Below are 12,378 nucleotides of genomic sequence, written 5' to 3'. Positions count from 1 at the left end.
AGTTGCTGAAGTTGGAGGGAAATTACTGGCACTTTTTGATTTCTAGGCCGCCTTCTTAGTGTCTTGGTTTCATTACACATCTATCTTTGTTTTCGATTACGAGAACTTACCATTGTTGGGTTTTCCTGTGTTTTCTGTGAGACCAGGCGGCCACTGTCCAAGTCAAAAGAAAGCCCACGTCAACCCCTTTGAAGAGCTGTTTGTGATACACAGCCAAGTCAACCAAGTCCACTCAAGTAACCAAGTATATCACTTACCCCCTCCCCTACCATCCCTCTTCCGCCATGGACACACGCCCACCCGATCCGTATATCTCATTGCGTCACCACCACCCCCCTCACCCTAGCAAGAGATCAGTCTGGCCGTGTCGTTGTTGTTACCGTCGATGACGCCTGTTTTGGTTCTTGTTTTCCCCGTCATATCCTCCTCAAATAGCCATCGAGTTAGTTACCCAATCTGTCTTTAGCCTTGTGCCCGAGTGTCTGTGTCCAACCCTTTCGGATAGTAGCGGTCTCGAAATGGTTTCCCCTACCTCGGTATTCTCGGGTTTCATGACGAGGCCGGTTATGGATGAAGTAGGTAGGTGACGGATTTGACATCGTCATAGCTGAGGTGGAGCGGTATGAGGAGAGAGATCATAGCCACCGGTGGCCGCAAGAGAACGACGTTGAGGACAGGGCTTGGGTGGGGGGTCTGTGGTTTTGTTTCTGGTTGTTCGTGATCGTGGTTTCGTGCGTGTGTTATTCTACCAGAAGCTAGGTGTTGTTGGGTGGTTGAGTGGGTGGTAGTGTTTCGATCGATGATGGACTTGGCCGGAACTCAACAAGAAGTGGGTGGTGATGACAGAACTCTTGTTTCGAGAAGTCTGACCGTGGTGCCGTGAAGGGAAGATCCGGTTGAAGGGAACGCTGAACACAGACAGCAGGATGGCTATCAGGTTACTCATCTAAACAGAGTAGACTGTGGTATCGCCAAAGTTGACCTGCCTCAGGTTCGGCCTCGGGCTCGGTGTGCCATCTTCCAGACTCGGCTCTGAGGTGGGCCGATTCGTTTGCGTTATGCCCATCCTCCTGTTTCGGTTCGTGACAAAAAGGCCGTGTTCTATCGTGCGAAGCTCCGTCGAGCCGAAGGGTATCTAGTCGTCCGCCTTCATCGGCAAGAGAAGAGAGTAGCATTCCGAGTGCTCACTCATAACTCGTTCCCGAGTGAACTGTCCAACAATCAAGAAAGTAGGTAGTCTCCAGTTTCCAGGCGTCGATCGTGGAGTCCCAAAGTGGACCTGCCTCACAGCATATCTCTGTGCGCGATGTCCTAATTCAGGAAATCAGCTCGTCTTATGAGGCTGAAAAGGGAGATCTTCCGAGTACGTGTGTAGTTTGTCGATTTCTAACGGAGCAGCACTACGCGTATGATAATCCCAGCTCGCTAGCTAGGCGACGTGGTACACTTTCACTAAAAAATCCCCGCAAGCCCTCGGTGTAAGTATGTAGTAAAGAAATATAAGTGAATTGTCATCATCAACCCAAACCTGTGTGATCTTCATCAAGGTAAAGTCTAGTCAATGATTGTAAATCGTTCGGCCAGGGGGTGGCACGACCTCAACCCCCCCCCCCCATCTTCTCCCTCACCCAACTTATATGTCGTGACCGCCGACCACCGCACCATCTCTTCGGCGCTCTTTCATGCCGTTCATCATGATCCCCCCCCTCCCCCCCAGGTGATGAAGATCATCAAGCTTCTGGAAGTTCTTTCCCGTCAAACCTAGAGAGTTCGGTTATCGTCGTCGTCCGTGGGGTGTAAGCATCTGTGCGTTCAGCCTGGGCGCGCAGCATTGCGTTAATGCAGATCAGATGTAGTTGCTACAAATTCGAAGATCAGTAGCAACGCACGGACTCGGTGGATAGCTCAACGGTTTTTTTTTTTTCGAAGGAACGTCATGTTTAGAAAAAGCGAGGAATTTGCCGATTATGGTAAGTTGGTTGGTTATGTGAGAGAGGCTCCATTCGTCCAGGGAAGTCCACCACTAAACAAGCAACGGTGCGATAGCCGAAAATGTAGGAATCATAGACAGTCCCAAAATTCTAGATGTTCTCGGCTAACAAATGATGATAATAATGGCAAAAGCGTGGCCTTAAAAGCTATATAAATAGAGAGGGTTAGGTGAGCCCCGTTCCTTGCAGCTGGCAAAACCAAACGTTGAACTGATAAGGGCGGCTGATATGGTGCAATATCGCCAGATAGGAGGTGAGCCAAACTTTGTCGAGTCTGGGAGACATGTGCCCCAGGGAGCGCCCGCCCCGTTTGCCACGACTCAAAAGAGGTCATGACTTGGGCCAGACGCAGGCGAAGGATTTTCACAACCGTAAACCCCCACCCCAACCATCATTGCTTCACCAGTCACCGAGCGTAACCACTGGAGCTGTTTCAACGAATCCATCTTGTTTCTCCATGCGGCAGTCACGAGCGAGAAGTGTCTGGGTCAAAACCAACCAAGACCTGCGGGTCGACCCAGAGTCTGAGATCTGTTGGGTGGAAGCCTCCCGCGCTTGTCGGTCTGCCCTCCTCACGACCGTTGCTTCCCAGCCCGGATCAAGCATTTTGGCTCGCTCATCACTTGCTTGGGTCCTCTACCGCATGGTCACCACAGAGGCCTCATCTTCGGGGCAAGCGGTATGATTTTCCCCGCGTTCTAAGCACCCATCCATACCCAGGCCCACCATCTTGAAGCTTCTCCTGTCCACAAAGGGGGTGCTGCTCACTGCGCGTGATCCCACAGACCAGGATGCCTGCTCTCTCCGCCTATGAAAACGGAGGTCGACACACACTGTGTGGCACCAACGTTGAGGGCACCAGGTCACTTTACTGTCTGCTATTGCTGTCTGATCTTATAGCTGTCGTGGTCGGATGAGCCTGAGCTGGTCAGTAGGCTTGTGTGGCCGGTCAGTCAGCGGTTGCACCGCGAAATGGGATCGCCATTGGACAAGATGCTTCTCCACCGGCCTCAAGAACCAGAGAATCGCCATCCTGGTACCGAATCCGGCCCCATTCAGAGCAACCAAGTCCCGAAGACGACTTCCTCTTTGGCCAAGGCACCTCTGCAGTGTCCTGCTAGTGAGAAACAAAAGAGCAGAGTGGCAAATGAGGCGTGGGCTCCATGAGGAGGGGTCCTCTTATCAAGACAGGGTTGTCGTTCTGCTCAAGGGCGAGAGTGACAAGAGGGCAATAAGCCAGCTGGGCGGGGATCACCAAAGCCCGTGACACTTTGTTCGTTGAACCCCCCAGAACGCTTCCATAAGGCCTTCCCACACCCGACATCCCACGTTGTGGAGCTGAGCGAGGAGTAACACAAGGCAGCTACCCTCAAAGCAATGGGGAAATGGATACCTTGATAAAATCCGCGGCACGATGGGGTGTTTGTCGTTGGCATTTACCATGACCCAAATAATGGGAAGCGGGAAGCGGGAAGAGACGAAAGTGAATGATAAATTATAGAAACAAGATACTTGCCGTGTTCCTACACCGCTCGATGAACTGTATAGGCTGAAGAGGGTAGGCTCCTGAACATACGCCCAAATCCTGCTCACTGGGGGCCACGCCTTGGGGGCTAGAACTCAGTTTGCCAAAGCTTGCTCGTGACCAGCAGTGCGTTGAACATCCATGTGGTCCATGATGTGTGACAGGTGTCCGTGAAGGGGTAGAGGTGTGCCTGGATAAGAACTTCGGGATAAATGAGGGCCACAGAAGCACTGCGAGTCGGTGCTCAGATTGGCAGGCAGGAACCGAGTGGGTTATCTGGGATGGGCTTACAAGCCAGACACTATCTAGCAGACGGGTCAGTGAGGGCTTGTGAGACGGCACGAGGTGGAGTTGCTCACCCAGTAATCCAAATGAAACCAAGAGGAGGTAAACACGTACTGGTATCGATTGACTGCTGGCTGACTGCAGATCGGAAGCCGTATGTAGGTATGTAGGTATGTAGGTATGTATTGCACAGTACATATCTGCGCATTACTCGAGCCGGCAAACAGGGATGTCGACCCTCTCGCGCCTAAACTGGATTCTCATCAATGCAGCGGGGGCGCGAGTTGACGCTCGCTTTTTGCAGAGGGAGAGAGACGTAGCTTTGAGGATCTGACCATGGCTCTCGACGATGTTCCCAGGTTGTGCGGGGGACAGAAAATCTCGGATCACCGCGACATATCCGGGCCTGATGAATGTCAATGTGTTACCCGGTGCCGCAAGAGCGGGTTCTGGCGTCGGTTGAGTGATGTCGCATAAATGCGCATGGAAAGGGAGTTCCCGGACTGTTTGAAGTGCACGGATCTGGAACCTTTGGAAGCTTTCGATTTTCCCTCAGTGTACCATGCCAAGGCCCAACGTCTCTCTCGTCAGCTAACGTCAAACCCGGAGAGCGCGGGTATCGAAGATGATGAAGTGAAGGGTCTGAGTTTGCGTTGCGGTAGCAGATGTCTTTGGTGGTTGTCAACAGTCATGGTAAAGGGTGTGTCGAAGGCTTGGCATACAAGACAAATGTCATTGGTTGGTAGAAATCGGTGTTTCCAAGCAAAAGCCATGAACAAAAAGTCCTAGGGACTATCTCAAGGGTCAACATCTTGGAGTGAATACAAGGTATTGGGGAGCATGAATTAGGCTGGGCACCCGTAGCCGCGGAGGATGCTATGCTCCATGGCTCCCTACGTTGTGGATTGAAGATATGCAAGCGCTCGCTTGAAATCTCAAGATATTGATGGTGGCTGAGTAGTCGGCTCGTCGTTAACCGTCCCCTTGGGCGTGGACTACCACGAGTGATGGATCCTGACATGTGCTTGGCCGTCCTCCTAATGTCTTCTGCCGCATGCAGGGATGCTTGCATGCAAGTCGTGTGTGGCACCCGAGATGTTGGCGCATCTGACGATATTTCTTGTTCCTGTCTGTACTTTGTTTTCCATGGCGTCCGTGGCTCGATGGGCGAGGCCGTCTTCAGCTGTCAGTTCCATCCATCCCACGCGGTCGGGTGACGGGCAGGCGAGACGAGTGATTTGTAAAAAGACAATACAAGGTTGCATGACGCACGCTTCGACTGCAGGTGCACCGGTGCTTTGCTGGCGATCCGGGACTTCAGACGACCGCTTTGGGCTTCTTGTAACTGTCGAGTTTACCGTTTGTGGCCGTTACGGCCCTCCTTTGGGGTTCTTTGCTTGGGGGATCTCCAAACCTGATGATTCTTGGCACCGGAAGGCGCCATACGATGTGCTTAGCGTGCCCTGGCACCGCTGTCGTTGCGGCGCTGTGCAGCCGCCTGTCAGTGACTGCCTGAGTGACCCCCGCCTGGCGCCACACAGACACCTCATCCATCCACATTTTGTCGATGGAGACAGTGTGCAACGGCACTGTGTTGGAATGCTTCCTTTGACAAGCGAATATTTATTACCCCAATTTTGGAACTTGTAGAGTGCCTGGCACACTTCTCGGGACGCCCCTCGTCACCTACCGCCGTCGTGATGGTGTGAACAGGCAGTGAGATGGTAGACCGTCGCCTTAAAGTTCGAATTCCGCGCCGCGGCTAGAATCAAGGATAGGAAGATGTGCAATATAGGTCTGGTGGAGGGACTCTTCTAGACCTGCCGTCTCTGTCACGGTGAGCAGAGGAACTTTGGCCCTAGTCACGCGAGATGCTCTCCAGCATACGATATAATTACGGCCAGTGCTATTCTTGGAAAATAGCGGGCCGTTGACGGTCGCCTTCTGGGGATCGAGAGCTGATCTCTCTTCCCTGGCAGCCCGAACCAAGATGTCTAGATGAGGGGGCCCAATATCGAGGACGACCCGACCAGGTAGCTGATAGATTGTATGTTGGACTCAACTCTGGCAGCTGCGGGGGGTCCTGCGGCGATTACGGAGCAGCAGCTCGAAATATGTGCGCTTGCAGACAGGTCCAAGTGGTTGTCAACTTTCTCTGATTGGGTGGAAGGAAGCTATGAACCTTTATGTCGCACGAATTATAGCCTCATAGAACAAGGATTCATGGTTGAAGGAGGTGGTCACACTCATCTTTCTCGCGACCGCGTCTGCGCGGTTCCTCGACGAGGCGGCTCGATTTGCTTGAGAAGTGAGATTGCGAGAGAGTTCGTCTTCATCATCGAATAGGAACGCCGCCAGCTTTCCGTGGGATTACGCCGCTCTTGTACACTCACGAACCCCTCACGAGGCACACACACCCCCAGCATAGTGCGTTGCTTCTCCAAGTGGTGATGAAAGAGGTGAGGGGAACTGGTGGCAGCACCCGAGGCATCCGTCAGCAGCGGAACCCGGCCGAGGGGCATGAGAATAGCTATGAGGACCTGCCTCTGCTGGACGTGGATAGATGAAGCTGTCAGGGATGTCAGCGGGAGCTTAATTGCAATTTAGACCAACACCATCTTGTGACTGGCAACCGACAGTGTGGGATTGCCCACCTGCCCCCGTGGAGCCATATACCGGATTCTGAGCAGCCAATGGGACGGCAAGGCCAGCTTTATGTTGCTGTACCGGTGAGGAAGCTGGTTAGAAGCCCACCTCGGAGCCAGGTTGAGTATCGCGCATTACTTGTCGCAGCCTGTGCATAATCGCAGTGTTGAGATTCTTGGGAAACGACATTGAGTCGTGATGTCTGCTAGTCTTGTCGTCGTCAGCCCTACGGTATCAGATTCAGCAGTGCCGCCATAACCCCACTTTCTTCCCACTTCTAGGTTCAAGGTCTGTTAATCTGACGACTCGAGACAATCACACTCTCATCCAAAGCTGGGTGATTAGGGCTCAAACCTGAAGAAAAAAAGAGCAGAACTGGACAAATAACGGCACAGTGTCAACACCTGAGGGATGATTCCGACATGCGGGTGTCCAGATGGCAGCCGCGACTGCACAGCAACTCCAAGCTGCGACCTTGAGGTGGCCTCGAGGTACCTCTCATTACCTCAACCCCACCCGTGAAGCTGGTTGAGCGAACAGAACCCCGGTAAAGCTCGCTGGGACACACTGGGGACCCCCCCAGTCCTTTTCCCGCACCCGCTGTGCACGACACACAGACACCGTGCCGAAGGTGGGTGGCCATGCCGGCTTCTGTGGTTGTGTCCTGGGTTCTGCGCACTGTCTTTGAGAGGTACCTGATGTACCTCCAACTTCTCCAGCTCGACCCGACCGGGCTCACGGCATCAGGAGGTCTGTGAGTGTATTCCGGCCTTCCTGGTGTCTGATGATCTCTCTCCTCGGCCATCGAAAGTTTCCAAGAAGGTAGGCTTGCAAGGGAACGGAACCTCACTCACAAAGAACCAAGGATGACGACAGTGCGCCGTCTGTGCCAGCTCAATACCAACAACTCGGGCGAGTCAAAACTATCTCCGAGTTCCATAGCATTCACTTGGAGAACGTTGCAGACCAGGTTTGCGTCTTGCAGGGTCGAGACACAAACTTGAATGGAAGGGCCCTTGTGACGGCAGTGATGCAACTGTGAGGGAAGAAGCGATATTGAGAGCATGTTGAAGAGTCAGTCCCTTAACTTGCGGCTGAAATAATTTTGCGCCAAGGAAAGGGACTAAACACCGTGATGATCGGGTCTCTCCTGTAGAAACCGAGGACGAGGTCTATCATACCACACCAGGACCTCTTGAAAGAAGGTACCGGATCAGTACAAGACGCCCAGTGCGGAAAGGGGAGAAGTGTGAAGGTCCAGGGTGGTGGAGACCTTTTCTTACACCCCCGGGCCGCCTCTTGAGCTCCAGGGCTCTAGTTTTGTAAGTAGCTTTAAGCCCCGGGGTAATGCCCAGCTTGCCGGCCCCAGCTCCCCCGGCCACCCACCGTCTTTTGTCCGTCCAAATCATAATCTCCACACCACTCGATCTCGGACGGGCCCCCATGCATTTGACAGCACCCAGCTACCCAGCTTGACGCAAGACTCTCGCATCAAGAGCTCTTCTACTGTTTCACTTTGGCTGGAAAAGACTCTGCCGGGGTGTGAGGGAGCTTACCGCTACTGACTGACATATGTATATAAGTCCAAAGACGCCGCCCTCGAGCTGTCACCTTGGTCGCCACCAGAACCCAGCAAGAAAGCAATCAAGTTGAACACATCACCGAACCCGTGGCAGTGAGTGCAGCCAGCACGGTACCTGAAGCTCCATCTTCAGCCAGAGGGCAACCTAGCTAGGTTTTGCGAAGCAACACAACCTCACCAGACAGGAACCTTGTCCACGCCGCATTCAGACCCCAGTCGCACAGCCCGCCCCTCATACGGGACCGCGACTTGCCCGCCGCGCCCACTTTTGTCTCCGCGCTGCGCTGCGCTGCACCGAGCTACGACCTCCCACCACCACCACCAACAAAGCAGAACAGCAGAACGCACACACACACTGTCCATAATTTTGTTGGAAGCTTTTTGGCCTGAGTGTCGAGGACAGTGAGGCGAAGACGGATATTGTAAAAATCTGGGAAAAGATGAATCAACCACCCTACCCCCCCAACATGCATCAGCATCCATCTCAACACCCGCATCAGCATCCGCACCCGCATCAGCAACAACATCCCCATCAACACCAGCAACCACACCCACTTTCTCACCAGCACCAGCACCAGCACCAGCACCCGCAGCACCAAAGCCCTTACTCCACCGAGATGCACCCACCTCCGCACCCTGTGTCATCCTACCCGCCTCATCAGATTCAGCCGCTCCCATCTATGCCTCCTCCATCCTTCCAGGACGGTCTAGTTCAGGCACAGGCAGCCCAGGCGCAAGGAGCTCCGCCGCCCGGCCCGGCGAGTGAAGCCAGTCCTCAGTCAGGCTCGGGGGGCCAGGAACGTCCGCCACTGACGGCCGAGCAGCTGGAGGAGATCAGGAAGAACCTGATTCCCTTCTCTTCCCGAGACGCCCAGGGTAGGAAATACACGTAAGTCGTCATCTTGTTTGCCAGGTCCTTTTTTGCTTCATGCTGTGTTGGGGTGAACTGTCTTCCGGTCTGGTGGGTAGGAGAATACTAATCCGACCTGCGACAGCCTCGATGTTGTGCAACAGCCACAACGTGCACGAATGTGTGGTTTTGGAGACAAGGTATGCTTGTGTTGTTGGACTACATCCCCCCTTCGCGATTGGCATGACGGCTCATTGAATCTGAACAGGACCGCCGTCCCATCACCCCTCCACCCTGTGTACGACTGATTGTGACGGACGAGAACACGGGCAAAGAAATTGATTGCAAGTGAGTTACCGTCGTCTTGCCCAGAACCTTGTCAGACTTTTGAAGTGCTTATGTGTGGATGATAGCGAGATCGAGTATGGCATGTATGTCCTGAATGTGGACTTGTGGGACGAACATGCGCTCAAGGAGGTCAATCTTGTTCGGCACACGACAGCTTCACCTTCCATCTCTTCGACTTCGCCAGCTTCCTATGCTCAGATGGAATCAACACCGGCATACTCAAACATTCTGCCCTCCAACATCCCGCCGAGGGATGTGGGATACGGGCAGGTGTACCCACCCCCCGGACAAGCCGTCAGTCCTTATGGGATGCAACCAGCATACGGAGGTGCGTGATCATCCGCAAGACTTGTTGATGCATTTTAAAGTGTTCTTTCTGCTGACTCGAGACCACAGCCGGCTTTGTTGGCGCTCCCAACAGCGCTTATGGACAGGCCCCCTATTTCAGAGACTACCCCCAGGAAGTGGGCATGTCGTATGGATATGGGCCCCCACGCGTCTTCGAACCGTCCTATGGCATCGGAGGGCAGCGCATGTCTATCGGCGGAACCGCGCCATCAGGCATGTTTACGAGAAATCTTATTGGGAGCCTGGCCGCCAGTGCCTTCCGTCTCAACGACCCAGATGATAAGATTGGCATCTGGTTTGTGCTTCAGGACTTGAGTGTGAGGACAGAGGGCTGCTTCCGGTGGGTTGGGCTATTCCGTTAATCTCGGAAGCCTTATCATACTAACACCTCTCGACCATAGTCTTCGGTTCTCCTTTGTCAACGTCGGAATTCCCATGTCGAACCCCGGATCTGGCGCCAACGGCGTCGTCAACCAAGGAAGTGCCCCTGTGCTGGCCGCGGTCTTTTCGGAGGTTTTCCAGGTCTATTCCGCCAAGAAATTTCCCGGTGTCTGCGAGAGCACGCCGCTCAGCAAGTGTTTCGCTACCCAGGGCATCAAGATCCCTATTCGCAAGGATGGGCACGAGAAGAAGGGCAATGCGGATGATGATGATGATTATGGTAACTAGGTGTCCCGGGGCTTGTCTTTCGCGGGAAGTCTAGCTGAGGTTGGAGTTTCTGTGTGTGTATAGAGGAGAGGGCGAGTGAGGAGTAAAGAGTGGTCCGGAAAGAAGGGGACATCATGGGGTTAGGGTGTTGTTGAGTCGGTTGGTGGCGATCTTACGTTCTAACTTTTACGGTTTCATGTTTCTGTGCTTTTATTCTCTTCTTTTTGTGCGATAGCGTTCTTCTGTTTTGTTTTTGTGCGAAAAAGTATTATGATTGCAGGCTCAGAGGTGATACCAAATGGATATTTGTTTTTCTCTTGTTGTCATCAGAGGGTAGAGAGAGGGGGTGGATGGGTGGGTGCTTGTGGTGTTGTGTTCTATTTGTCTCGACTGGATGGGGCTCATTTTTCTTGTTTTTTTCACTATCCCCTTTTTCTCGCTGCATGTTGCGACTACCCTAACTATGCTGTTTTATTACGTTGTTATTCTATCACTTTTTTGGATAATCGTAGAGGTTGGGGGAGGGGGCTGGTGGATAAGAGGGGACGTAAGGTAGACTGGTAGATGGATGGCTCGGATGGTATGTGAGGGTGGGAGATCCTGCTGTCGCTGTATATTGTCTCTTGGGTTTATTCTCTGATGAATATCGGCTTTTATGTATGCCACCATGAATGAAAAAAAGTTTGTTTAGATCAGGACAGAACACTCACATCATTTAACACCCCCATGTTCATAGTTAACATGTTTTATGATTTTCTGGCATTTACACCACATCCGCACCTATCACACAACAGTATAATAACCAAGCCAAACATCAACATCAGCCTCATCGCACCACCTACCTTCGGCCCCTACTTTTCTTACAGTAACATATATTGCATTACACCTACCTATCGGCAACCCAGCCGGTCCCGAAACTAACTTAGGTATGTTATTGTTGACCGACCACTCACATCAATCCAGAAAGCAAGCCTTGAAAGTTAGGTGGACAAAAAAGCCACAGCGTCACATACCACTAGAAAAGGCTGAACTGAGAAGCCTGAACCAGCTGGAGTTTTTGGCGTTTCTGATACATTTAATACAGGACGCTGATACGGCAGAATGGCCAGCCCCCTTGTCTTGTCAAAGGCAGAGACTATTCTGACCTTGCATGGGAATACGGGCAGATTTACCTAGAAGAACGGAAACATCCCGTCTCGTTTTTCAATGATATCGTTTGAAGGTGACGTCCATCCATCCATCCACCCCTTCGAGCGGTCCCGTGACCACTTGCTGTTATATTATTGATGGCCAGCAGCAATTCGGGTCTCGGGACGGAACGTCAGGAGACTCACACACACCCACCTTTGAAAGAAACCCGGATTTCTCACCATATGGGTTGGTGGTCAGTAATTGCTTTTTTTTTTCTTCCGCTGGCTACCTACCCAGTGTAGCACCTGTCTACCACAGGGAAAAGTAATCTAAAAGCAATATACAGTTCCTGTCACTTGTGACAGCAACGATAACCCCGACAGGAAGGGGGGGGTGTGAATTACTCCAACTTCCTCCCCACCACAATCTCAACTCTCCCTCACGCCGACTTGTATATCACGTGGCCAGCATGCAGTGTAACGAAGAGCGAGACACTTAATTCTCCGGTCTCTCTCTCCCTCTCTGTGACCAAGGTTGTTCTGGAAGACAGCAACAGCACTCGGACTCGCAAGACAAGACAAAAGGTCCGTGTTGTTGCAGTTTACCGCCCGCGATGAGACGTCGTTGGAAGGGAACGGCAACCTGCCCAGCAACAGTGTGATCGCGTGCGGCCGGGAAAATGTGTGTCTCGGAGGTTCACGTTTTGCACACGTGGCTGTAGATTAGCGTAGGGACGTAAGGGTGATGATGATCATGATGAATGCGCCCTCTGCGTCGTGGTGAGAAGGGAGCAGAGTAAAAGGAGGGTTAGGGTTGGAAACATGCTGCGTGATTGACCATGACGCAGGATCGACAACTGTAAAGATTTTAGAGGTTGAGGATCCCGTTGTCTTCTCTTTTGTCTCCTCGGAGATGGATTTCCTTGTGAGCCCCAAGCCAAGATCATCTGAACTCGAGCAGGTGCCAGCATCAACAGACGGTGGAGATCAGAGACAGGGCGAAAGGGGAAGGAGGTCTGGGACAC

General features: G+C 52.7%; 2 protein-coding genes across 2 annotated transcripts; one reads left to right on the top strand and one right to left on the bottom strand.

Moving 5' to 3' along the window:
- Positions 1 to 129: 129 nt before the first annotated feature.
- Positions 130 to 5,186, bottom strand: QC763_107605 (uncharacterized protein). The gene is made up of 3 exons (XM_062907339.1): positions 3,876 to 5,186; positions 258 to 3,821; positions 130 to 196 (listed from the first exon to the last, which is right to left on the bottom strand). Exons 1-2 carry the CDS (start codon positions 3,997 to 3,999, stop codon positions 3,487 to 3,489), a joined length of 459 nt encoding a protein of 152 aa, XP_062770285.1. The 5' UTR covers positions 4,000 to 5,186; the 3' UTR covers positions 130 to 196; positions 258 to 3,486.
- A 2,635-nt stretch (positions 5,187 to 7,821) lies between these two features.
- Positions 7,822 to 10,569, top strand: QC763_107600 (uncharacterized protein). The gene is made up of 6 exons (XM_062907338.1): positions 7,822 to 8,918; positions 9,025 to 9,079; positions 9,148 to 9,227; positions 9,293 to 9,555; positions 9,624 to 9,915; positions 9,977 to 10,569. Exons 1-6 carry the CDS (start codon positions 8,470 to 8,472, stop codon positions 10,242 to 10,244), a joined length of 1,407 nt encoding a protein of 468 aa, XP_062770284.1. The 5' UTR covers positions 7,822 to 8,469; the 3' UTR covers positions 10,245 to 10,569.
- The last annotated feature ends 1,809 nt before the right edge of the window (positions 10,570 to 12,378 follow it).

The sequence above is a fragment of the Podospora pseudopauciseta genome, chromosome 1 (genome assembly GCF_035222475.1).
Source record: "Podospora pseudopauciseta strain CBS 411.78 chromosome 1, whole genome shotgun sequence".
Classification (NCBI taxonomy): Eukaryota; Fungi; Ascomycota; class Sordariomycetes; order Sordariales; family Podosporaceae; genus Podospora; species Podospora pseudopauciseta.
Note: the sequence above shows the minus strand (reverse complement) of the source record. Positions and strands in the feature narration are given on the sequence as shown.